The sequence below is a fragment of the Arvicanthis niloticus genome, chromosome 3 (assembly GCF_011762505.2).
Source record: "Arvicanthis niloticus isolate mArvNil1 chromosome 3, mArvNil1.pat.X, whole genome shotgun sequence".
NCBI lineage: Eukaryota > Metazoa > Chordata > Mammalia > Rodentia > Muridae > Arvicanthis > Arvicanthis niloticus.
The window spans coordinates 79,945,877-79,973,071 of record NC_047660.1 but is presented as its reverse complement, the minus strand read 5'-3'; the positions used below and the strand labels follow the sequence as shown (position 1 = coordinate 79,973,071).

Below are 27,195 nucleotides of genomic sequence, written 5' to 3'. Positions count from 1 at the left end.
AAAGCACTTGTTATGCAAACATTAGGACTACAGTTCAAATCTCCAGGATACATGTAAAAAGCCAGGCATGGATGTATATGACTGTTACATTGTAGGGTTGAGAGAGATGAACCTCAGAGACTTGCTAGCAAAACAGCCTAACTCAAAGGGCAAGCTTCTGGTTCAGTGAAGACACTGCCTCAAAGTAATAAGGACAACAGCAATAAAGGAAGAAACCAGAGTATTCCTCTGGCCTCCATATAGATGTATTTACATCTACATAGTCAAATGTACTACTCATACTTAATATACACCCACAAGTCACTTTATTAAATTATAAAATAAAGCAAAATAAATTTCTTTAAATTGTGAATAAACACCATTCAATTTTATTTTGTATAAATTACTCCAGATGGTTTTAAGAACGTTTTTAAAAGTTTATTTTCATCAATGAAAAGCCCATCTTCATCAATAAATGATTTAATAGATGCCAAAGTCTATAATACGTGTTATTTTACTGATTGTTGACAAAGTACCAGTCATTTGACTTTTAACATGTGAAGAGAATGCATTATTATTTCTCATATGGCAATATCACTTAGATCTAACTTCCCATTACAAAATATACAGTGTCTCAAGGAAAAGAAAAGTGTATGTCTATAGAACATTATGAAGTTCAAACAAGGTAACTGTTTCTCCTACAAAGAATTACTGACAATATACAGCATAGATAAAACCTTGACATAAAGTTGAGTGAAAGAGCCAAACAGGCATGAGTAGATTCAATTTATCAAGACAAAAATTAAAAATATGGTAAAGAAAGTGAGATTAGTGGCCACCTGTTGTGAATGCAGATATCATGACACAAGAAAATATAGAAGTAAATACAGAAGGGTCCTGGGACTGTTGTACATCTTGACTTGGGTAGCAGTCACAGTTTATACCTATGTGAACATTACTGAGCTATACACTAAAAATTTTTGTACTTTATTACATCATGTATATTCAAAAATGAGTCATCTTTCCTAGTAGATAAAGATCTTTATGAGAAGGGTTAGTTTATAAAGAAAGCCATTTAGCTTTACTTATAAATTTAAACACCTTCAGAATATTACAAGAATACTAAAAAAAGTCATGTAACTTTCTTCCTAAATTAAAATAACAAAAGAAAGCAAATGAAAACATTTAAATAGATTACTATCAATCTCAAGCAACAAAATGCCACAAATACACACAGTGAAGTAGAATTTGACTGAGGTCAGTCAAACAAGGAAGACTATCATCTATGTATCTACTGCAACTAGCTAATCAATATTATTTTTATTTCTGGAAGTAGTTTTTAATCTCTTAAACCATCTGCAGAAGTTAGCTTTATACTTAAAAAGTAGGCCAAAAAATTTTCAAGATTATGAACAGAGTATGAAAAGGAAATAAATGGTTTTTATATTCTATTATTTTAAAATAAAGATTGGTTCTTATAGACTATCTGAAGAAACACACTAAGAAAAACATTTTCACTTTCCTACGTCACTCGATCAGATAGACAAGAATACAGATTATGTGTGTAACAAAAATATCTGATACAATTAAATTAGTAATTTTAAAATGATAGTTAAGAGATCTTGCCTAGACTTCTCTGTATGGAGCACAACGTAAAACCATGCCCTACTTGAAGAATCAGAATGCAACTAGCAATTCTGAAGAAGGGCACATTGGGAAGAAAAGCAAAGTGAGCCTTCTCACCTGGTGCTTGTTTCTCACCATGTTTCCCATGCTGGTCTTCTGGGCTTCCTGCATTCCCTCCTGAGGAAAGCATCCATTAGATTTGTAGACTCTCTTCAGATACCAGTGACGCCCATTAGGCACCTTTCAGACAACCACAAATGCTAACAAAGGAATGTTCCTTCTTTTCCCTGAACATTTTTGTTAGGTCATTTGGAAATAGGAAGTTGTTTCCCTTTCCACTCAAGTGACGTGGAAGATCAACACCTATATTACTTCTTTAAACAACTCAACAGCAATTATGAAGGTGTTTAAATGAAGAAAAGTTAAGATAACCACTACCTACAAACTACTTTCTATTTGATTTTCAAGTATCACTATGCCTCCAATTTCATAAGAGTATGAATTCCCTCTCTAGCATCAGGTCTAGGGTCTCTTGCCTTCTCCAGTAAGGTATGAAGTAGAGAAGTATGAAGTGCTGAAGCCCACGGAAACTCATCGGGTTTTAGAAATTCTTCTCAGACTCCCTAGAGGTCTCATAGATTGTAGGTCCCAAGCCATCTACTTTTCAGCAAGTCATTCTTCCTTCGATTTCTTTCCAAAGGCTAAATAAAGGTACAGGAATAGAAAAGATGTGCCCAGAAAACAATTCCAAATATATTGAACTAGCAAACATGAATAAGAAGTTGGAATATTAAGAGCATGTAGTGTGTGCACAGACAAGTAAAAATATTACAAATGACAATCTTTCAACACCAGTGGTTCAATAAACTTTCATTAGGTATTTGCATTTGGTCTTTTCAGGCTGTGCTCCAGAATGAATCATTAAGAAATCAAATTTCCTTCACACAGATGAACCTCAACATGACCACATTCTAGATAACAGACAGCTTGTTGTAGTGAAGTTTAGGTTAGTAAGTTGAAAAGTAATGGCTACCAAACCGCATCACTTCATTCCAACACCTACTCCTCCAATTTGCTGTCAACAATTTTCAATTGATCCTAGGCAAACTAAACTCCCTAAGAGTAACTATGCCCTAAATCCCTATATTAATAGGCCTTTTTGCAGATACTTGCTGATGTCAATGAAGAATAGTGATAAGCAAAATATTGCTCAAAATAAAGACTCATGGCAGAGCCAAGTAAGATAGGTACCTCGGGACCCATGACTGGAATCTAGAAAAGATGAAACTCTCCAAGAAACTGGTCCTTGAGCAAAAGGAAGCAAATCTATTACCAAATGAGTTACTACTCCTTACCTGTAATTGGAATCAATTTCCAATGTATTTCTGTCTCTTCATCATCATTTGACTTAGAATTTTGTCTAAGGAATCCACGCTCAATGGAAACAGTGGGACAGAGACTGCACTCTTCAAAATTATTGACATTAATTAAATTCAGATCCTAGAAATAAATGTACATGCATTTAATAGTTTTCCTTTTAATTTCCTTTTAATTTTAATGTCAAGACTATACTACTTCCTTACAGCAGATGTACAAACTTCAGACTACACATTACGAATGTGTAAAAGCAACATGGTAATGTTGTAATACTCTAGCTTCACATTAAAATATATTTTGCCAAGGCCAGGAATGACAGAACTTGCCTATAATCAGAATCAAAAGGCAGAGCAAGATAAATGAGGCCAATCAGGTTTATATAATGAGTTACAAGCCAGTCACAGGTTCAGAGTAAAACCCTGTCATAAACAAACACCTCCCCCAATAAATAAAATAAACAATATATATAATCCTTAAAGGTTATCTGAAGACTGGCAAGATGACTTAGTGGATAAAGGCACTTGCCACCAAGCCTGATATCCTGAAGTAGCTTTCCTCAGGATCCACACAATAGAAAAGACAGCATAAATGTTCAAAAGATATCCTCTGAATTTTACACATATATACAAAATTAAAATACAGTTAAAATTTTTTTTATGAAAAGATATTTTGAAGCTGGAGAGATGGCTTAGCAATAAAGGACACTAACTGTTCTTACAGAAGATAAGGGTTCAATTCCCAGCACCCACATGGCAGTTCACAACATCTTAACTCTAGTTCTTCTAATAGATCTGACAGCTCTATTGCTCTCAAGAGGGCACAGGGGGAGGAGGAGGATGTGATATATATACAGACACACAGGCAAAACATATAAATAAGATAAATAAGTCTTTAAAGTAATATACACACTACACATGTAAACTGTTATTGATTTAAAGCAGTAACTGGTAAACTCTTATATTTTGAATTTTATATGTGATATATTTGTACTGTAATTTAAAAATACTGACAATACTTAAATAAGTAGGAATAAACCCTATAGTTACAAAAACAGGAAGCAGGCAAAACTCAGCCCATACTCTCATTAAACATACTGAGAAATACTAACAGTACAACTTAATATTTCAACGCCTACCACATAAACCTCCTACCACCACCTTCTCCTTAAAATAAATACTTACAAGGTATATACAGAAAGGCTGAGACATGCGTATAGAACTTTCATTCTCTTTTGGTTTTTTTTTTGTTTTTGTTTTTCGAGACAGGGTTTCTCTGTGTAGCCCTGGCTGTCCTGGAACTCACTTTGTAGACCAGGCTGGCCTCAAACTCAGAAATCTGCCTGCCTCTGCCTCCCAAGTGCTGGGATTAAAGGCGTGTGCCACCACTGCCCATAACTTTCATTCAAAGGCACAAGAATAAATTAGCTATGAACTCTTAAGAATATAGTGCCATCCTGTATTATCCCTCAATAATTCTGCTACTCGTTAAGGAAAGTACTAATGCAGGAAATGCCTTGTCTATTAAGCACAAACTATACATATACAAACTGAATTCCTAACTAAACTAACCAAAACTAACAATTACCTCAAAGATAATCCCAAAGGCTATTCATTTGTATTTGCACAATATAGAATGCCTAAATTTACGGCACTATGTTACAAAGTTCAGTTGCTTCATCTGTCTCAGCTTAATTCTGTTAAAGCATAAAACAGCCAGGGTTTCTAGGATTTCTTTATAAAACAGTATGAAATTAACTCCTGCTATGCTAATCTGACCATCTAGCCCTAGTTTTATCATAATAGGTAAACTTTAGATTATATAAAGCACACAAGCATGTACGATCAATTACTTCAGTATTTATGTTATTTCAACAAGAATAGCTTAGAATCACCCTCCTGGACAAACACTTTTACTTAAGAATATGTCTTTGTTCTTTTGGAAAGGAAAAGCCACTCCCTGAAGTATGCCCATACTCTCTTGAGGACACACACAGTAACTAGAAGGCTATGTTTACTCTTTCAAATGTAGCTTATGGTTAATGCCTACCTCACTGCTAGATAGAAGAGTAGGATACTTAACAGATGCTGCTGCATCAACTTCTAGCAATGGGCTCTGAGCATCCTTAAAATGCACATTTTCAATTTTTGTACAAGCAGGCTGCTCACATTCTTTTTTATCTAAAGTAGGGTTCAACTCATAATCACACTTTTGCTTTAGCTCTTCATAGGAACCACTGCTACTCAATCCTAAGGCCTTGTTGACTGTATCTGTCAGGAATCCATCTGAGTGTCGTGCATTTGCTAGTGCTTCCGAAAGCCAATTATAAAGCTTGTGGATGTCTCCAGTGTTGCATGCATCTTCCTGCTGCAGTCTCAAGTTAGGATCATGTCCAAGTAAGCCAGTGGACTGTGGAGATTCTGAGGAAAAAAAAGAAAAGTCATCTCTTGTATTTTAAAAGCCAGTATATTCATTATAAGACAGGATGATAAAATATAATGTATTATAAAAATCAAACGTAACTTAAAAGTCACTTGTAAGACATTTATAGGTAGGAACTAAATGTATTTATGTCCTTTACTGTAACTGTTTCTGAAAATTTGAAGAACACATGGAAGAACAAAAAGCATGACCAGACTCTTGTTATTCTGGAACAGTCTTGAAAAGCCAAATATTGAAAATGAAATTTATCTTAAGTTAACAAAACAACAGAGAGGATTCTGAAATGATTAAGAAAATATAAAACCAGGAAGGACGCAAAAGAGCTACGACACAGACACTGAAAGTAAAAAGGCCTAAATCAAATAAAGAAAAGGCCTTGAAAGTTACATAAAACAACAGCACAGTCAACTAGAACTTTCTGTGATGGTTAAGTGCTCTTTCATTATGTTCTAATATAGTTGTACACCTGGTGAAATGTATTTTTATCTCATTTTAATTAATTTAAAGTTAAACGATATCACATAATGGCTACCACATAGATAATTCAAAAATTAAAAATAAAGGTTCCAGGTCTGGTGACATACACCTGTCCCAAATACTTGGGAAGCCAAGGCAAGAGGACAAGTTAACCTCATTCCTAGACTAAAGAATGAGTTAAAGCTAATATGGGCAGCTTAGTTTAATACTGCTTCAAAGAGAGAGACTGGAGAGCACCCATCTAGCCTGAGCAAGGCTTTCGGTTCAATCAGAGCATAAAAGTAAATAATAACGCAAGGACATTAATTTGTCCAATCTAGTAAGAGACAAACATATTTGAAAAGCAGACAAGTACTGTTCAATAAACAATGGGAGACGTAAGAATGTAAATTATTGCAGCAAAGATCCTGAGCACAAAACCTCAAACTGCATGCTTCTGAACAGCCAGTATAAAAATGTTAAAACACTTATATAAACATTTAACTTACTTGGAATACTTAAACACACTATTACAAAAATCTGTCATTTCTATCAACTGAGAAGGACACAATAAAGTAACAACAGGAATTATATGCTTGAATATAAGAAACGTAATTTTAATTTAGGAGGGTCCGCTCACTAAGTAATAGCCTAAAATAAACAAATATCTCTCACTACATAAACAAAATTTAAAGTATAGGAACTAACTTCAAGCGCTGATTAAAAGTGATGAGTACACTTTATCATATTAGTCCAAACTAAACAATTCAGAAATATGACATACCAGAGTAAATGTTTTCTATATAATATCAGACTGTAAATATTTTAAACATCATGGGCCATACACAGTCTTTGCTGTAATTCTGCCATCTCAGTGTGAAAGTAGCTATATACACACAAATGAATGGCCATGATTGTATTTTATCATAATTTTCTTTACAAAACCAGGAGACATCACTTTTATTCTTTAGCTGCTTGAAGATCTGTCTGTCATCATAAATAACATAGTAATTAACTAGACCAGAAGTTCATGACCAACCAAATACTTCATCAAAGGAAAGAAATGATTGCTAAGTACTTCCACTCTGGGAAAGAAATAGAAGAAATTCCAGAAACATGAAATATACAAAACCAAACCAGAGCCTTCTATTTGGATTCAGAACCCATTTTGGTGGTGGCAAGGTAACTAACTAAATTTAGGATGGTTTATGTTTTCTTGGATTGTACAAAGAAAAACTGAGGCCTAACACCCACTTAAAGAACATACCTTGTTGAAAAAGAAAAGGACCTCAAGCAAACAGCAAAAGGAACATATGAATGGAAAGAAAATAGAAAGCTGGCAGACTGCGGAGGTTACTGTTAGTACTAGCAGAAAGGTAAGCTGGAGTGGATAACAGGAGGAAATGTAAAGCCACTGCAATGACTTCCCTGCTGTGACAATGTAGTATTTCTAAGGATAGGATTAATAAACTGTAAAAATTTCAAAAGTCAACCACCAATCTTGAACAAGCCAGGCAGGCATGCTCACACCTTTAATTATGCATTCTGGGACACTGAGGAAAGAAAACTGGTGAGAATCCCAGTCCAGCCTGAGCTCCCGTGTGAAACCCTGCATCAAAAAAGATTGGGGGGTGGGGGGAGAGACACCTAAAACCTGAACCTAAACAAATACCTAGGATATTTTGTATTTGGCTCTTAGGCTTAGTAATTTGAGTATCTCTACCATGGGAAGAACAGAACCAAGGTCAAGTTTTGGCTTTTATCGAAAAAGTAGGATGTTATTTTACCTTCATACAGATGATGATTTTCAGAGGAATTATTTGTTTTGGCAAACTTTCTCATATTTTCAGGTAGATCTTCAAGCTTCCTCTTCAAGACAGTTTTGCTTTTTGTATCTTCTGTATCTGGATCCCCACCCACATTTTTTTTCGTACATTGAATTAAATTAATCAATTCTTTGACTCTATCCTTATCATAATCCAAAGAATGAGATGACTTTTGCTGTCCAGGTTCAGTAGTTTCATCCCTTGAATTATTCCGTTTTCCAAATTTCAGTTTTGAACCATTCAGTTCTTCTTCTTGACCTTCATAATCTGAAAGTGGACTAAATTGTTGACGTCTCTGATTTTCTTCAAATAACTCTTTTAATTTAAAAATAGGTAACTGATACATTTCTGGCTGATAAATATAGGTATGTAAGCAGTCATCAATGTGGGATTTATTTCTTGGTGCTGAGTATAGAAATTTTCTATCATCTAATCGTGAATCATATGAAAACATAAAAAACTCTCGCTTACCCGAACCAAAACCTCGCTGAAAAAATTCACTTACATACTTTTCAACAACAGAATAAAAATGTATAGTGTTTATAGTTTTGAATTCTTTTCTACATTGAATCAGAGAAAACTGTAAAAACTGAGTTATTTTTAATATATCTGGTAAGTTCTCATGCCTCTCCAGTGGTGTTGTATTCGTTATACCTTTTTGTGCTGCAAATAAACAAAAGAGTAAACTATATTAGCAATAAGGAAACTACTGAAATACAGATATGTGTACTACTGAAGTATAACAACATTTGAACTTCGATGCTGAGCCAGTGAGCGCCTGTTTCTGATACATATATAGTACAGCAAACTGATGGGCAATATGCTTCTGCTTAAAATAGGCCAGGAACCAAAGCAAGTGAAAGGAGACAAAAGATTTTTAATGGAGAGAAATCCACTCTTTAATGATCTTCACTTTCTTCACCCACATTTAAGACAAATGGTGGCAAGCAAATTGCAAGGGGTGAGAGCTGAAAAAGCAAGATGTGAGATTCTAAGCAGTATCAGTTTGCAAATAACGTCATTCCTTTTCTCATAAAGTAACAGCTTTAACTTTATATAAACGCATTTCCCCATAAGAACATATCCATGCACTGAGTAGCCACAACTGAAAAAATCCAGGCTTAATTCAAAAGTAAGCTCATTAGTAAAATTCCTTAATATAGCATTCAAGTTTACTGTTAGAAGGGAAACAGCAAAATCTTCTCTGACATAAATATCACAAATTCTAATTAACTCTGAAAGGCCTCATGTTTAATTTGGTATATGATACTTTAAAATCACTAAGACTTGAATGCACAAATAAATAAAAGAAAACTGTGTCACATAAAACTAATGAGCTACAGTACTAAAACAATTATAATAAAACATCACTAATGAAAGCACTGAAAAAAAAGCTAAGCCAAAACAAAGTTTCACCGTTAAGAATAAAACTTCAATAAATAAGCCAATAGGAACAGCATATGAAAAATGGAGAGAGGAAAGATATCCAAGTCATGTTTTATATTACTAATTCTACAAAATAATCCCAGTATTTCCAAAAAGTAAGATGTAGAAGAGATAGAATGTATGTAGCCTTACTGATTTCAATAATTGTCTACCAACAAGCATACTTTGACATTAAGAAACAACTTACTGATAATTAGGCATCTAGGTTCTTGAAACAGAAACAAAGCATGCAGAATTCGTGACTTGACAGTCTGATGTTCTAAAAAAACAAACAAACAAAGCCAAATTTATCATCAAAGTATTTTAACTAATTTTAATTTTTTAACTGTAAAAATTAAAGCCAGACTACCTACCATATGGAGAAACCATCTGGAAAGGAGAAAGAAGAAAAAGGTATCCTCGGTCTCCTAAAGGTTTAACAAGAACCTGTAGTTTGGAGAGACAGAAGTTATATATACCTTAGTATTACTACTACTTTTAAAGAGACACACTTTCTACTAAGTATAACAAATACTACTAGATTAGATTAAAAACTTTTCACTATGGCAAAACAAGGTAACATTAAAACCACCAAACTAACTGCTCAAGATTACAATCGAGAACTTACATATATAATATACTGAGAATGTTCTTGAATTATAATTATCTATGAAAAATAACTTGTTAAAATATAGAGACTTCTATTATTTCTCACTAGTGCAAAAAACATTAATTGCTAAGCAATATGCTGGACCTTGGGTATAACACAGGCTTTTAAATAACTGCCTATGAAAATTCAAGATAATGTTCAATGAAACATGTTGCCAGAATTTAATCTTACAGTTATTTAGTAAGTATCATTCATGTTACATAATTTTACCTGCCAGAGATGACCTGAAAAATAAACAGTACAAGGACCTTTTAACTATGTGGAGAAAGTAACACACAAAATACCAGTAATTACAAAAACAAAAAAACAAACAAAAAAAAAAAAAAACAAAACAAAACAAAAAAAAAAACCACATTCCCCCAAAAGATTTACAAAGCAGGAGCAGGGGAGATATTCAACAGATAAGGGTACTTGCTGCTTTTTTGTTTGTTTTTCGAGTCAGGGGTTTCTGTATAGCTCTGGTTGTTCTGGAGCTCACTCTGTAGATCAAGCTGTCCTTGAACTCAAGAGATCCACCTGCCTCTGCCTCAAGACTGCTGGGATCAAAGGCGTGTGCCACCACTGCCCAGCAAGACTACTTGCTTCTTTTGGAGAGGACCAGGGTTTGGTCCTAGTAGCACAAATGGGAGGCTCACAGCCAGTTCTTGGGGTTCCAATGCACTTTTTTTCTGGCCTCCATGAGCATTAGACATGTTGTGCATGCGTGCATGTGTGTTACACACACACAGAAAGCCAGATCTGGTGGCACAGGCCTATATAATCTCAGCTACTTGGGAGGCTGAGATAAGTAAGATCACAAGCTGAAGGACAGCCTGAGAATCTCTGATAGTTCCTTTTTCAAAATATAAAAAGAAAGGGCTGGGAATTATAGCTTTGTGGGAGAAGTGGTCTAGCACATAGGCAGTCCTAGATTCCATGTTCAGTACAACAATGGGTTAGGAGTCAACCTACTAACAAAAAATAATGAAGACTAAGAGCTGACCCCAAAAGATAAGAATCTCACACTTGTACCCATATTAAAACCTTCTCTTGGACTAGGTGAGGTACCCTACTAATCACAACCTTTGGTAACCAGAAGCAGGAAGAGATCACCATTGAGTTCTAAGCTAGCCTGGATCTACATAATAAGTTCCAGGCCAGCCAGGGTTACATAATAAGACCATGTCTCAAAACAAATAAAAAAAATTTTTTTCTTAGTAAATTCTTTTCTTTTCCAAAATAAATAAAATTTGTCAAACTAGAATAAAATACCTAGCATTTAACAATTAGGGAATATTTACTTATGATTTACTTATGAAGAAAGGATACATTAAAAACTAAGCACATAGGGACATAAATCTGAACAAATATCAAACTAACATCTATTCAGATTACAATGCAATTAAATTAGAAATAAGCAAAGGTGTTATCATACATTTACAAATTAAAATACATATTTCTATATCAAAGTAAAAAAAAAAAAAAGAAAACAGTGAACACTAAATCCACAGGCAGGAGTGGTTATGCGCTTAGGAGGTCAAAGCAGGGTTTCAGAATAGTTCAGAGAACTCAGAGTTTCGAGATTAGTTTCAGTTATGTGCTGGGTGGTAGCTCACACCATCAATACCAGGACTCAGGAGGCAGAGACATGCAGATCATTTTCAAACATAGGAGAAAGTGAACTGAAATCTGGCTACAGATATAGCTCATTTGCTAGAACTCAAAGCCAACTCAACAACCAGCAGCACATGCACACTTACACACAGAAAATAATAAATATGAATTATTCAATAAATAATTCAGGGAGTTATCTACATAGTTCAGGTAATAAAGCTTGATCCCTGTATTACACAATGAAAGAAAAAAAGACAAAATTTAAATTAGCAAGAAAATACAAGCCTCTCAAGAAAAACACAGGAAAAAGAAAGTAATGGGTGCAGACCATTAACAGAAACTAATTTACAATTTATTTTACTGTTTGTGGTGGTTTGAATATGCTCGGCCCAGAGAGTGGTACTCTTAGGAGGTGTGGCCTTGTTGGAGTAGAGGTGGCCTTGTTGAATGGAGTGTGGCACTTGGGGGTGGACAATGAGACGCTCTTCCTAACCACATGGGAACCAGTCTTCTACTAGTAGTTTTCAGATAAAGATGGAGAACTCTCAGTTCCTCCTGCACCATGCCTGCTCCCCACTCCTACCTTGATGATAATGGACTGAACCTGTGAACCAGTAAGCCAGCCCCAATTAACTGTCCTTTATAAGAGTTGCCTTGATCATAGTCTCTTACAGCAAAATTTTAACTAAAACATTATTTATTTATTTATTTATTTATTTTTGTGGGGGCTATTTTGCTTTGTTTTGTTTTTAGACAGGGTTTCTGTGTGTGGCCCTGGCTGTCCTAGACCTCAAGAGATCTGCCTGCCTCTGTTTTTTGAATGCTGGGTTTTAGTGGAAGATACCACCACTACCACCACCACCACTGGTTTGCCTATTTATTTTTTAATTTCAAATAATCATGGGACTGAGTTGGCAGTGCATACATTTAATCACAGAACTCAGGAGGCAAATACAGACACAACTCAAGAGTTTACTGGTTTATACACAATGAGTTCTCAGAAAGCCAAGGTTATGTAAGAGAAACCCTGTCTCAAAAACTAAAACGTAACAAAACAAAAACCCCACAAGCTTAAAAAAAAAAAAAAAAAAAAAAAAAAAAAAAAACCACAGTAAAATACTACTTACACCTACAAGCTTGACAAATAACTGCAAAAGCCTGACTTTCAGAATACAGCAACTAATGAATGATAGCATGTCCTTGAGGGTTGCCCGTGTCCCTTTAAGATCATAGCAATTCTACAAAGACTCAGCCTTTCAAACCCCAACACACTTGTTTAGGTGAAGCCCAAAAAGTCATCTCTCCTATCCTGACTTGTATTTTTTAAGGAACTGAACAGATACCATAACTTCTTGCTGTACAAACTCTAAACAGTTAGCTTCTCCAACACAGTATCTCTACATACCAAACCTACTATTCAATAAAACCCAGGAGTGGTGGGTTACTGCAAATCCAACACTCAGGAGATGACAGGCAAGAGGGTCAGGAAGTCACGGCTATCCTTGCTTTACAGTAGCCCAAGTTATATGAGACCCTGTCTCAGAAAACAAAACCAACCAATCACAAAAAGTTTATTTACAAGAAAGAAAAGACTGAGATTATTACAAGACACCTATGCCAAGTATTTCTATGCTAAGGGCAAAAATTGTTTAATATTGTACAAATAGGTTTTGTATATAATTTATTTCAGATATAATTATACCAGAGACTGATTAAGACCATATGTATGCACCTGATGAAACTATATAACCATTTTAAATGAGGTTGCAAACTCTGAAAATTACTGACATAAATCTCCATTTGATTACCTAGAAACGGAGGCTCAATGCGAGGTATATAAAATTCACTGTTGAAAACGTGTATTTAATTTTTAACCCACTATTAAAAAAAAAAGTTCTACATCTCTACAGAAACTTGATAGCTGACCACATTGATTTCTCATGAAAAGAAACTCCGAAACTATTCTCTTTCAGCTAAGCCATACATACTAGCACTATATGTTCATTCTCTCATCACAATCTGACATCTAATTTAACTCTGCGAAAACTAGGTATTCCCTTTCTCTACTATACTGGATACTACCTAGTCAATATCACTTTCAGTCTCACTATTATGATTTCTCATTGAATCTACCAGTACCCTTTAACGGACTATTACCCAACTTATCTGATGTATTAGTAACCAAGGTAATTGTTTTTTTTAAGATATTAAAGATAAAGATAAAGATTTTTAAAGATATATTTTTTAAACATATTCAAGGTCTTATCCCTACTCTATTTACTCCAAAATCTTCTGTTCTCAGGGCAAAACCCAAATTCCCACACCAGTACTGGCTTAAAGACACTGAATGAAATAGCTCCTTAATACTTCCTGGGCTGGAGAGACGGCTCAGCAGTTAAGAACACTGGCTGCTCTTCTAGAGGTCCTGAGCTGAATTCCCAGCAACCACATGGTAGCTCACAACCATCTGTAATGGGATCCAATGCCTTCTTCTGGTGTGTCTGAAGACAATGACAGTGTACTCATGTACATAAAATAAAGCTTAAAAAAACAAAACAAAAAAAAACCAAAAAAAAAAAAAAAAAAAAAAAACCCATCCTCCCAGAGAGGTCCTTGGTCCCGTGAAGGCTCAATTCCCCAGTGTAGGTGAATGCCAGGGCGGGGAAGCAGGATTGAGTGGGTGGGTGGGTGAGTGAACATCCTCACAGAAGCATGGAGAGGAGAAATGGGATAGGGGAAAACAGAGAAAGGGGGATAACATTTGAAATGTAAATTTAAAAAAAATCCAATAAAAAAAAACCTTCCTCCAAGATAGTACAATGTTCTATCTTTTAAACATTCTTCAAATGTCTTGTTCTTTTGAATGTATAATTAATTCTCTCTATGGCAGATCAATGGCTCAGCAGTTAGGCACCCCTGTTCTTACAGAGGACTTGTGTTTGATTCCCAGCATCCACACAGAGGTTCAGAACCACCTGTAACTCTAGTTCCACAGAATCTGACACTCTTTTCTGGTATCCACAGGCTTCAAATGTATACACAGGGCACATATATACATACAAGCGCGCGCGCACACACGCGCACACACACACACACACACACACACACACACACACACACATAAAAACAATTTTTTCAGAAACAAAGCTACTATCTCTCCTCAACCAAACTATACTTAAATAACTTTGTTCAAAATTCTGTCTCATTCAGTATCCCACAGATATTTTTGATAATCATACATTTATAATCACAATGTATAATAAAAATGAGTCCAAATGAAGTCTACTTTCCTAGGTAAAAAGAATACTATATCTATAGCAAACTCCAGGCCAGATAAGATGACATAACAAGAACCTATCTCCAAAGTAAGAAAGTACTACTACTACTAATAGTAAAATACTACTAACTAAATGAGAGCATCCAATAGACTTTGTAGGAATTCAAAAAGCAAAAATAAATGAAAGCATTAATAATAACATATTTTCAAAGGATAATGAAAATATTTAAAACTTTTCACTCACAAGTTTTTCTTTCTCCAGTTTTTGCAGTAAACACTCCATGTTACTTCCAATTCTTGTCTTTTCTACAACTTCATAAAGGCTACAATACATCCCATTCTTTAAAACTGATTCAAAGAAAAAAAATACACAGTAAAATCTAAAATTTTTATATTTTAAGGTGTTTCTTATATATTCCAGTAAAATGAAATTTAATTACTTTACCTTCATTAGGACCCACGTATGTGTCTTTATAAAAAAATGAAGGAGGAATTTTCTGTTTCAAACAATCAATACTCATAACTGTTTCAACATCTAACTTCTCAGGACTGAAAGAAAATATAAGAGCATGTTTGGCATTCCTGTATCTTTAACTCTAGCAATGTTAACAGTCACATTAAAATATACTTAATGAGGGTGGGGGCTGGGGACATGGTACAGCTGGTTCAGTGCTTGCCTAGCATACAGAAGGACCTGAACTCAATCCATGATCATATAAACCAGGTGTGGTGGAACAGCCCAGTAATGCAAACATTTAGGTGGTGGAGGAAGCAGAAGGATCATAAGTTCTAAGTCATCCTATGCTATACAGTGAATTTGTGGCCAACTGTTAACTGAAACCTTCCCTTAAGGACAATAAAATAAATACACCTGATGGGAAAATATATTTATTAATAGCTCACCTTATTTTAAAGAGGACCTGATACAGGAAGCTCAGGTAAATACACCAGGTAAGTAGCAACTGGCAATATTGCCAACCTTAGATTCTTATGTCAGAAGTTAATCCTACATGACAATTTTACTAACAAAAAGAGTAAATTGTTGTCATTTACAGTTCAAGTACGAGCTGGCATAGTTTATTTTTTAGAGATGTGGATTATCAAACCCAAGAGTTGTATAGTGGGTAAGCATTCCACTACTGACCTACACCTTTAAGCATTTACATCATTTTCTGTGATATAACAATAAACTTAATTCTAATGTATGTTATATGAATAGTGCATATACATTGACTTACCATATCAAAATTCTTTTCAACAAAGAATATTTAGCCACCACTAACACACACACACACACACACACACACACACGTTTTTCTTTTTGTTTTAAAGCAGGATTTCACTATGGTCTGTAAAACAGGGGTCTAGAAATCACTATACAGCCAAGACTGCCTTTGAGCTCAAGATCCTCTGCCTGAATCTAAGTAGTAGGATTACTAGGTATGTGCCACCGTACACAGATAAGACTGGCCAACTTCTGAGTCTATTATATATACACCGCTAACTAAAAATAAGTAGAATATAATTTTAAACTAATCTTTCAGACTTAAAATCACTGAGAAATTAACTTTTTAGTTTAACATATGAAATAAAGACTGTGTGTGTGTGTGTGTGTGTGTGTGTGTGTGTGTGTGTGTGTGCGCGCGCGCGCGCGCGCGTGTGTGTGATTATACTCTGGTCTCATTTACTACCCCCTTCCCTGGGACCTTCCCTCTGCCCCACCCATTATTTTCTTTTAGTGAAATATACTTACAGCTTGACAGGTAAAAAGGCACGATTGGCTGACCTCAAAGAAATATAACACAGAAGCTTTCCTTTATTTAAAAGTTGTCCTTTCCACAAGGTATAGTTAAACTTATCTAAACAAAAGAAATAAGAGTCCAGTTGCTTGACAGCCATAAGGTGATATTTACTAGATCACCATAAGGTGATATTTACTAGAAATAAAAAGTATCTAGAAATAAGGTTTTAAGTACAAAATAACCACAAAAATGACATGCCGTTCAGGGAATGGTTCATATGTTAAGTTTCTAGTTTCAGGTATATTTTCCCCTTAACAAAAAAACCAGTCCAACGTCAAGGAAGAACTCTAAGTGCTCTCTTTAGGCAGAACAAACAATACAGTTATTATTCCAAAGTAGACTATATTAAACCTGATTAATGTCTCCCAGCTCCTGGTTGTTTACACTCTGTTCTCACTTTTGTCATAAAGAAAGAAAAAATAATACTGTTTAAAATTTTCTTAATCAAAACCAAAAACCTCTGGTTCAACTGTAAAACCCAATTTATCATCTTTTTTTTCCCCCAATTCAAGTGCTAGAAATTCTGGTGCATTTTCTAAAAGGAGTCCTTATGATCAAGTACTGATTCTACATTTTAACATGACCTCACCTGCTTTATGTTTCATATCTTTATAATGAAAATAAAACACTTATTAATCTCTCACTGTTTATACTTTCAACTTAGAAAAGTAAAAAAAAAATAAGACTCTTACCTATGTTTCTATCTGCATTAAAGCTGTTAGATCTACAAATGATTTTTTAAAAAGAAAGGAAAATTATTACTGATTGGAAACAACATGAAAGTTAACATTTAGGACCCTGACATACTATCTGTATTTTGTTGCTGTTGTATTTACCAATGCTGGGGATAAAACCCATCACCTCACTTATGCGCAGCAAGCAATTTAAATGACTGAAGCACCAACCTCTAAGTGCCATTTCCATTGTAACTACAGAAGAGAACAAAATTCTTCCAAGAAAAACTTACTCTTTACAAAAAATTTAGTAAAACTAATTCTTAGAAACACACTTACTCTTTTATTACCATATTTTCCCAAATTTATGAGAGCTGTTTTATACCTCAAAAAGTACCCATTAAGTTATTAATATCTGTCTACTATATCTTGGAAATAAGATTAGAAAAAAAAGTCTCTATATAAATTCATCCATAGCCATTTAATAAATATTTTTTCTTTCTTTCTTTTTTTTTTTTTTGAGACAGGGTTTTTGTTCCCCCCCCCCCTTTTTTTTTTGCATTTAATAAATATTTAACTTTAAGCTCTTATTATTTACCAGGCACAATTCTAGGTAATAGAATTCTAAATATAAACAGAAAACAGTCCCTTATATTTCAAAGAATTTATAATCTAATGATGAAGAAAGGTAATTATCAACAAGTACAGTTTAACAGATGATGATGGTTCCAAGAGCTATACAGAAAAAGACCAAGTACAAGAGTTTAAGAACAAAGTCAGAGCACAACCAAAGAGGAAATAACAAACAGCTATGACTTGAGGCCCCAGAGAGAGGGAAGATCTAGTGAGGGGTGGGGCCATCCTCTTGGAAATGGAAGGTGTGAGGTGGAATGAGGAACTCTCAGAGGGTGGACTAAGAGGGGGATAATGACAGAACTGCAAAAAAAAAAAAAAAAAAAAAAAAAAAAAAAAAAAAAAAAGATTATAAAGAATCAGAAAAAAGAATAAAAGAAAAAAGAAACAGCTACGCAGTAACAAGGGAAAGGAAGATCCACAAAATATAAGGTCCTGAGGCAAGAGTCCTCATGGCACACTCATAGTATAGGATGGATGCTCGTCAATGTTTGTTTGAAACAATCTGGAGGTCAACAGAAGGGATTCAAAAAAATAAAAGAACAAAGGAAGGTGGATCTCTGTGAGTTTGAGACCAGTCTGGTGTACACAGTGAGTTCCAAGACAGCCATGTCTACATAAGAGACTTTGTACCAAAAGAAACTGACATACAAGAAACAAAGACAGATCACTTATGAAAAAAAATGAGTATCAGCATTCCTAAACATGAACCAAAAGTGAGAAACACACTAATCTCTGCATTATATGAATTGGTACTAGAAGAGGTTTTGAAAGCTTATTAATTAATATGAAAAAAAGTGCTATATCATTAAGGCTTGGTGGCTCATATCAGCACTCGGAGGCTAAGGCAGGATCTTCTCGCCTGAGCTATTTATAGTAAGCTACAGGTCAACCAGAACAATTTATCCACAAAAACAAAAACACAACTAAAGTACCCCTTTATCAAGCATATTTGACTTTAAAAACCAATAAAAAATAATCATCATTAAAAATAAGTGGTTTTTTAAAACAGTAGTTTGGAAAGTTACTCTGAGTATGTTTATGAATTAAAAAAGAAAATAAATATCACCTGACTCTTAAAACTAGGAATGTCTTGGCATTCAACTAAATATTTCATTGGTTTGGTCTAAGGGTTTTATAGAATCTCAATTTTTAAGAGATAAAAACAAAATTTTTCTGTTTGGAGAAGTTAGAGACTCATGGAGCAAAGAGGGCTTCAAACTCACTGCATAGCCAAAGCTGGCCTCCATGTGCAAGTACTGGGGGTTCAGGCATATACCACAACAATCAGTTAAAACTGTTAACTTGTAAAAACTGCTATTTATTAAAGTACATATAAATGTTGAAGGAAAAAAAAGTTCCACAATTTAGCTAGGAAAATCAAAGTAAACTTTAGTTCCCATTTTCACAGTAATGGTCTATCCTACTAATCACAAGTATGAAAACATCTAATTATGTCCAAAAAATATTGAAGGGGGCAATGGTCACTTCTAAACTATTTCTTTGTGTAAATAAAACTGACTTACCTCAATGAAGACACAAACTTTGGAGTTTGTACATCATCTTTGTAAGTAAAAGACACAACTGCATATGGACAAACATGTCTTGGTCTTCGTCTTACTTCATCAAAACCATACTCATAAAAATAATACTAAAAGTAAAAAAGTACAAAATTATCACTTTAGAATAGGTAAATAGTAGAGAAAATGTATTTTTATTGATAACGTAGAACCATTTAAGAAGCTTTAGCAAGAAAAAAATTTCCTTGAGCTTGTCCACTTAGCCACCCCCAAAGTATTCATTTTATGTACCAGATACCAAGGTATCCCCAAAGTTTAGTTCAGAAGAGTTGACAGCAGGAATGTACAATTAACTTCCTAATGAAAATACTGTAAAATGGAGCCTAAGCTAGGTCACCCCAGAAAAGCCAACTTGATAAAAAAGTAAAATACTAAGGCCAAAACTTCAACCAACATCAAATACCATTTTCTGTGTTAGTGCAAAAGACAAAACAAAACTGAACTGTGAAGAATGAAGCAAAGGAGGTGTGCAAAAGACTATACATGTAAATGTTCAAGCATATAATCTTCTTACTCACAAGCTTCTTCTCTTCTATTCATGACAGTCATCATGCTGGCTAGCAAAAAACTGATTTCTATTTTAGTTCTTTTTTTTTTTTAAGAGTTATTTATTTTATGAATAGGAGTACATTACAGCTGTCTCTAGACACATCAGGAGAGGGCATCAGATCTCATTACAAATGGTTGTGAGCCACCATGTGGCTGCTGGGAATTCAACTCAGAACCTCTGAAGAGTAGTCAGTGCTCTTAACTGCTGAGCCAGCTCTCCAGGCCCTATTTCTATTTTAAAAGAATGTCTGAGTCTATAAAACAAGTCCTTTTCCCTGGGAAGTTATTGATTTTAATAATGTTGTTTCTCTCAAACTTCTTCTAGAACATTTTTTTTAAATATAAAGCTCTGGTTTATAAGTTCTGAAGAACCCAGTAACTAACTTTAAGTCTACCAATAACACTATTATCTAAAAGTAGTGAACTAAGGAAGCTCCTGATGTCTTACATAATTTTTCTTAAAATACCCAGCCATATGTCTTCTCCACTAAAATTCCTTAAAAGGAGCCAAACTATTTTCCACAAGTACTGCAGAAAATTTTTGTTATTATTTTGCTTAAGATTAAGAACATTTGCCTACATATATGTCTGTCTGGAGAAAGAGGGCACCTGATCCCTTGAAACTGGAATTAATACATTTATGAATTGCCATGTGGTGCTGAGAAATTCAGGTCCTCTGGAAGAGCAGCCAATGCTCTTAACTAACTGATTTGCCATCTGTCTAGACCCAACAAAAAATTTTGATGAGTATTTACTTCTAGGTTCACCATACAATGGAAGAGGACAAGCCCATAATTAGACATCTTACGCTGCCAAGTAAAATCCCCAGTCCCACAGACCCATCCAAATATCACAAGCTATTGCCACAGTTACTAGTTACCCTGTACAACCTAGCAGTAAGGCCCTACTGCTGAAGACATTATGTGATCAGACATGGAGAAATGGTGCCCAACTAAGAGCTTTAGCTCTACTGACTACTATCCATAGTGCTAGAAGGTAGCATGCATACTAATAGAGGAGAAAAGTAATCATCAGTATTGACCAGCTAGTATAATAGTAGCACAAATGTTATAACTGCAAATGGAGTGACCTAACATTTTTCAATTCAATTTAAGGTACACTCCATGAAAGAGAACCCTATCACTGCTAAAGTGTCCAAGAAACTGACACTAATAGGTCATGAGCCCTAATGGAAAACCTAGTAATATTATTCTGCTAACTGAACACAATAATAAAATCCCTCTCGGTGACCTTCTGTTATACCCAGACAGTGCATCACTCAACCCTCACAAGAGAAGCTTTGTGCGGTACATAACAGTTTAATTAACATAGGCCCACAACTGGACAATGTACAGAGAATGACTTTGTGGCACTCAGTCCTAAGTGGGATGTCTTATCAAAGCCCTCCTTCCTCAAGGCTCAGGGATCTACGGGAAGAAGGCACAGGAAGATTTTAAGAGCCAGAGAGGTAGAAGATTCCAAGGAAACAGCATTATCTAGCTACAACAGGACTGATACACATATGAACTCAGGGAGATTGTTGGCATATAAAAGAGATTGGCAGCATATAAAACATCTACAGTAATCCACAGACAATATCCCAGCATGAAGAAAGGGAAGTATACACAAAGAACCACTACTAAGAAACTACTTGCAAATAATACCTGTCAGAAAAGGGATAATCAACTCTCTCATGAAGCAACACTATGTATTTTACCAACCATACTCCAAGGCAGGTCCCATGCCTAGGAGTAGCTGTCCAACACAAAACAGTCCGTGCTTATGCATTTTGTCTGGGTTTGGTAATTTCTGTCTTACTTGGTTTTTTGTTTATTTTATTTTATCTTATTTTATTTTATTTTTTTTTTTTTTTTTGAGAAAGAAAATGGACTTGGGTGAGTAGGGAAGAGGAAAAGATCTGGGAGGAGTTGGGGGAACAAAAAGAATGATTAACATCACTACTTTTAACATATATCTTTTACATGCTTGTTATGGGGAAAAGCTCAAGGCCTCAACCCTAGATAAAACTACAAGCAACTAAGAAATGCTGAGAACAAGAAAAATAGTTTTTTCTAGCACTCAAGATTTCCCCAAGATTCAGGAGGTTGAGACAGGAGGAGGATGATTTTTGAGGTCAGCCTAAGCTATATAACTAGACCCAGTATTTTGGTTTAAAACAAAACAAAAAAAAAAAAAAGCCAGACAAGGGAAAAAGGAGAATCAGGAAGGTACCCAAGTCTAGCCTCCAGTATATAGCAAGTTTGGGACCAGGAAGGGAAGCTGAGCCAAGAAAGATCTCTCAGTGAATCTGAAACCAGTCTAGCCTACATAGTGAGTTTCAAGCCAGCCAAGACTACATAGTAAGGCCTTGTCTCAGAAAACCAGAAACAAACATCATCAACAAAAAGCCAAGCATGTCAATATACTCTTTTAATAGCACTAAGAAGGCAGAGGCAGGCAGAGCTTTGTGAGTTCAAAGTCAACCTGATCTATATAAAGAGGTCTAAGATACGTACTGAGACATCTCCAAAAATTTTTTTAGAAAAGAGAACAAAACTACATATAGTTTTCGGAATATCCGTTAAGGCTTAAAAATATACTAAGTCTGCATTCTAATGAATCAATAGAGCATAGAATTGTGAATTAAGATTTGCTTTACTTTGAAAAGCAAATGGTATTTTATTCACTAACAAGGTATTTCTAGGCATGCACTTCAAGAGGTGATGCCACAAGATGATTCAGCAGTTAAAAAATGCGTGCTTGTTTGACCATGAACACCTAAGTTTGGGTCACAGTACCCTCTTAACAAGCCAGGTGAGTATCCTGTACCTCCAACTCTGATCTGATCTGATACCCTTTTCTTCCAGCCTCCAAGCGTACAAGTACAAGCACCTATATGTGCATACAGAAAGACAGACAGACACACATAGATAAAATAGATCTTTCACATTTAAATGGATCCAAGTACATACCTGAGTAAGTTCATAGGCTCTATATGCCAAAAGGGATGTAATTCTACTGGCATTTTTAGACACATGACATTCATGCTTAGGTGTAGGATCCAAAACATTTTTACTTAACATGGATTCCAAGCTTTTTACAGTCAGAGGATCATAAATACTCTTTATTTTACCCTAAAAACAAAACAAAACAAAAACATTTTAAGTGTCCGCTTAACCTGATTTTTACTTATAAGCTATAATAAAAAAGAAATACAAGTGCTATTAAACTGTTAGCCTAGTTACATCACCAATATATTACTCTCTTTTTTTTTCATTCTTCCCTTTGGAAAATGGGGGTGGAAGGACAGGGGATGCTGTCAGTGAGATAGTTCAGCAGGTAAAAACACCAAATACCAAGCATGATAACCTGAGTTTGAGTCTCAATTATCCACAAGGCTGAAGGAAGAACTAAACCCCCCAAGTCTCCCTCTGATTTTCACATGCATCCTGTGGTATGTGTAGCCCAATACATACATTAATTAATAAATGAACATAATTTAAAAGATAACAATTCAATCTCTAAGACAGACTTTTAAGATAGCAACTCTTGCCGGGCAGTGGTGGCGCATGCCTTTAATCCCAGCACTTGGGAGGCAGAGGCAGGCTGATTTCTGAGTTCGAGGCCAGCCTGATCTACAGAGTGAGTATCAAGACAGCCCGGGCTATACAGAGAAACCCTGTCTCGAAAAACAAACAAAACAAAACAAAACAAAAAAAAGATAGCAACTCTTTAGGGCTAGAGAGATGGCGCAGACGTAAAGAGCACTGACTGCTCTTCTAGAGGTCTTGAGTTCAATTCCCAGCAACTGATAGTGGCTCACAACCATCTGTGATGGGCTCTGATGCACTCGCTCGGTGTGTCTGAAGAGATCAACAGTGTACTCACATACACAAAATGAATAAATCATTAAAAAAAAAAAAAGATAGCAACTATTCATATACTACCAAATATTGGCTTTTAACTCAAACTCCTAAAGTCATGAGATCACTTAAAGTTAAAGTTCAAGTTAAATGTTGCCTTTGATATGTACAAATACAAATTAAAATTACCTTCATTATTTTAAAAATAACAACATCGCCTACTGCCCCAGCTTCCAAAGGATTAGCCTGTAAGAGATCTGCATACCTACAAAGGTAGATACCTAACAGAAAGAGAAAAATAATTTGAATATAAACAATCAAGCTTAAATTTAAAAAAAAAATCAAATTATTTAACCAGTAATAAAAGGAATAGGAGGTATGACAATTTTTTAAAAGCATTACTAAAGACAAAGATAACTGATGTTTAACTAAAACATAAAATTAGTCTAATTTTTCAAAATCATTTTGACCAGAATAAAACATTTTAAGCAGTAACATTTGATCAAGTCAAAGTATGTAAAATCAGAAACAAAGAAATAAAACCAGTGTTATATTTCAGAACTTAATAGTAGTCTCCTTATTTGAAAATATGAAAAGCATAACATTTAATTAGTGACTACAGGCAGACTACATTTAGAATTTTAAATGACAACTCAATAGTTAAGTAAAAATGAGAAACAAGAAAAATTACCCATGGAAGGGCTGCCAAGAACTGTTATTTTGGACTGGCCCACATGCAATCCTTTTTCACATATGCTCTGAACCTATGTAAAAAAAAACATATCAGTTTAAAAAATAATTAACAAGAAAAGTTAATTTTTAAAACTTCAAAATGTTATCTTTCTAAACTATAATTATAAAATTTTCACACAGATTTCAGCTAACTAGTAAGTATCAATGTAAAACTGGCTTAAATTTCTAAGGTTATTGTATCAAAAATTTATCTTTATGCCACTTGTCACTCTCACCAACAAAAGAGAATTAAGACCAGCAAAATATTTACATATACTTTTTTAAGATTTACTTTTTTTTATATTTTTAGTTATGTGAATTATGTATTTGTGTGTGGCAGTGCCCTCGAACACCAGAAGAGGGCACTAGATTCTCTGGAGGTGAACTTAGATGGACTTTGTGAGCTGACCGATATGGTTGCTAGGAATTGAACTCAAGTCCTCTTGAAGAGCAGCAAGTGCTCTTAACCTCTGAATCACCTCTTTAGTCTCAAACAAAACATTTAAAGGAAACACTGTTTAAGGGGAAAATGGCTCTAAGAACATAGAATCAGCATTATATAAGACAGTCTTGTTTTCATAAAAAAAAAAAGTTTAATCAAGGCCTCAGAACCTTGAGGTCCTGAGTTCAATTCCCAGCAACCACATGGTGGCTCACAACCACCTGTAATAGGATCTGATGCCCTCTTCTGGTGCATCTAAAAGACAACTGCAGTGTACTCTTACAAACAAAATAAATAAATCTTTAAAAAAAAGGTTTAATCAAGCATATTCTAAGGGGAAAAAAAACCCAGAAATGATCAGAGAAACAGTGATTACATTTGAAAAAGAAATTACAAAACAGATTTTGCCTTTCTGAATTATGTTAGTAAAAATATTAGGTTACGGTGAATATCTATAACCCCAAATGATTGGCAGAAAGACGCCTCTAAGTTCAAGGAAAGACAACCTGAAATACATAGCAAGAAACAATTCCCCCCTCCAAAAAGACAAACAAACAAGGGTGGAGAGATGGGTCAGTGGTTAAGAGCTCATACTGTCCTGCTGGAGAACTGATATTCAATCCCCGACATTCATGTCAGGTGGATCACTACTGCCTGTAACTTCAGGAGACTGAATACCTACCCAAACTAATATGCACACACCATATACTTTATTTTAAAAAAAAAATTAAATCTTTAAAAAATAAACAAGGGTATATAAAGTGAATAAAGAAACAAATTAATGAAACAAACAACTAGTACGATGCTTGACTAGGTAAAGGCACCTACCACCAAGACTGACAACTTGAATTCAACATTATCACTCTCTTCCCCTCTCCATTAAAAACAAAAAAACAAAAAAACAAAAAACAAAACAAAAACAGAAGAAACGTTACCTTATCCTTACTGAAAGAATAATTGGGAAACAAATAACTTACAATGGAAACAGAATTATCTCACCTGGTACCGATCAACCATAAGAAATGCATAAGATTCTGAAAGTTCCTTATCTAAACGACCATCAAACTTCAATTCTCTTCTCTTTTCTGTAAACTAATAAATAAAAAATAAATATTTCATTAAGCTTAAAGAAATTTTTTCTAAGAAATCACAAACTATCAAAATAAAAATCTCTGCTTTCTGCTATTCAATCTTCAATTTTATTTCTTCCCATTTTAACTCTCAACACATAAAATAGTCAAAAGGTATTCACCAATGTTAGCTAATTTTCTATTAAAAATTTACTATATCCCCAGTCTCCCCAAGAATTACTTATTTTTTCATCTTTTTATCTCCCACTTTACATAGCATACTGAATATAAGTTTCATTTCTTTAAGCCAGATACAGTGGCACTTAAAGCTAGCAGTCTGGAGGCTGAAGCAGGAAGATCCCCGAGTTCAAGGACAGCCTGTTACAGAACAGAATGCCAACTAATAGTATGTTACATACTAGTCAAGTACTCGTAACTGCTGGATTTGAGATTCAAACATATATCTATTTAAACTACAGAATAGCTAGCATTTTTGTATCTGTATTCAGGCTATCTCAATGTAATATAACCTCAGATAAAATTTCCATACACAATTAACAAATAATCCCTACTATACCATGAAACTACATTAAACTATCACATTTTTGTTTTCTTTAGGACCTGTAATAGTACCCTTCAGAAAGATTTTCAAAGTTACGTTTTGGTAGTACATCATTAACCAACTGGTATAAAACTAAACTTTGTGATATTTCACATCCATTAAAAGCAATAAATAATAAAGATTCTAAAGTTCCATTTGTGTTACCTTAGAAATATACATGCTAGCTTTTCTTATATTAAATTTAAAGAACATCTAATTTGCATATGAAATTAGTATTCGTTGTCAAATGCTGCCCTTTGTACATACTTTTTTTCAGTAAAAATTTCTATGGGGGAGGGGAATGCCACAACTTGCCCCTGTAAGCACAACTCTAGGAAAGCAGAGACAGGATTACTTTAAGTTCAAAGTCAACCTGAACACTCAATGAGTTCTAAGCCATTCTGAACTAGGATAAGACCCCTGTCTTTAAAAAAATAAAAAATAAAAAATAAGTATATAAATCCAAAAGAAAAAAAATAGGAAAAAAACTTAATTGTAAATTAACAACTAAGTACTCTATAGTAAACTATCCCTATATGGATGACTTATTTCAGGATTCTGGGTAACTACACAATAGTAAC

The 27,195-nt window shown here is 34.6% G+C and overlaps 1 protein-coding gene across 4 annotated transcripts in view; it reads right to left on the bottom strand.

Moving 5' to 3' along the window:
• Window positions 1–27,195, bottom strand: part of Tasor (transcription activation suppressor) — a 49,088-nt gene that overhangs the window by 12,880 nt on the left and 9,013 nt on the right. For 2 of the 4 annotated variants that reach the window (XM_034497071.2, XM_034497074.2), the window contains exons 3-17: window positions 25,943–26,035; window positions 24,461–24,533; window positions 23,959–24,050; window positions 22,879–23,040; window positions 19,304–19,428; window positions 17,163–17,194; window positions 16,422–16,527; window positions 15,114–15,217; window positions 14,913–15,016; window positions 9,503–9,575; window positions 9,337–9,408; window positions 7,665–8,366; window positions 5,029–5,399; window positions 2,961–3,105; window positions 1,723–1,782 (exon numbers count right to left, since the gene is read on the bottom strand). In XM_034497071.2, the coding sequence (XP_034352962.1) occupies window positions 1,723–1,782; window positions 2,961–3,105; window positions 5,029–5,399; window positions 7,665–8,366; window positions 9,337–9,408; window positions 9,503–9,575; window positions 14,913–15,016; window positions 15,114–15,217; window positions 16,422–16,527; window positions 17,163–17,194; window positions 19,304–19,428; window positions 22,879–23,040; window positions 23,959–24,050; window positions 24,461–24,533; window positions 25,943–26,035 (2,314 nt within the window). The remainder of the gene's footprint in view (window positions 1–1,722; window positions 1,783–2,960; window positions 3,106–5,028; window positions 5,400–7,664; window positions 8,367–9,336; window positions 9,409–9,502; window positions 9,576–14,912; window positions 15,017–15,113; window positions 15,218–16,421; window positions 16,528–17,162; window positions 17,195–19,303; window positions 19,429–22,878; window positions 23,041–23,958; window positions 24,051–24,460; window positions 24,534–25,942; window positions 26,036–27,195) is intronic. The other 2 variants (XM_034497073.2, XM_076931308.1) reach the window with 1 other exon arrangement.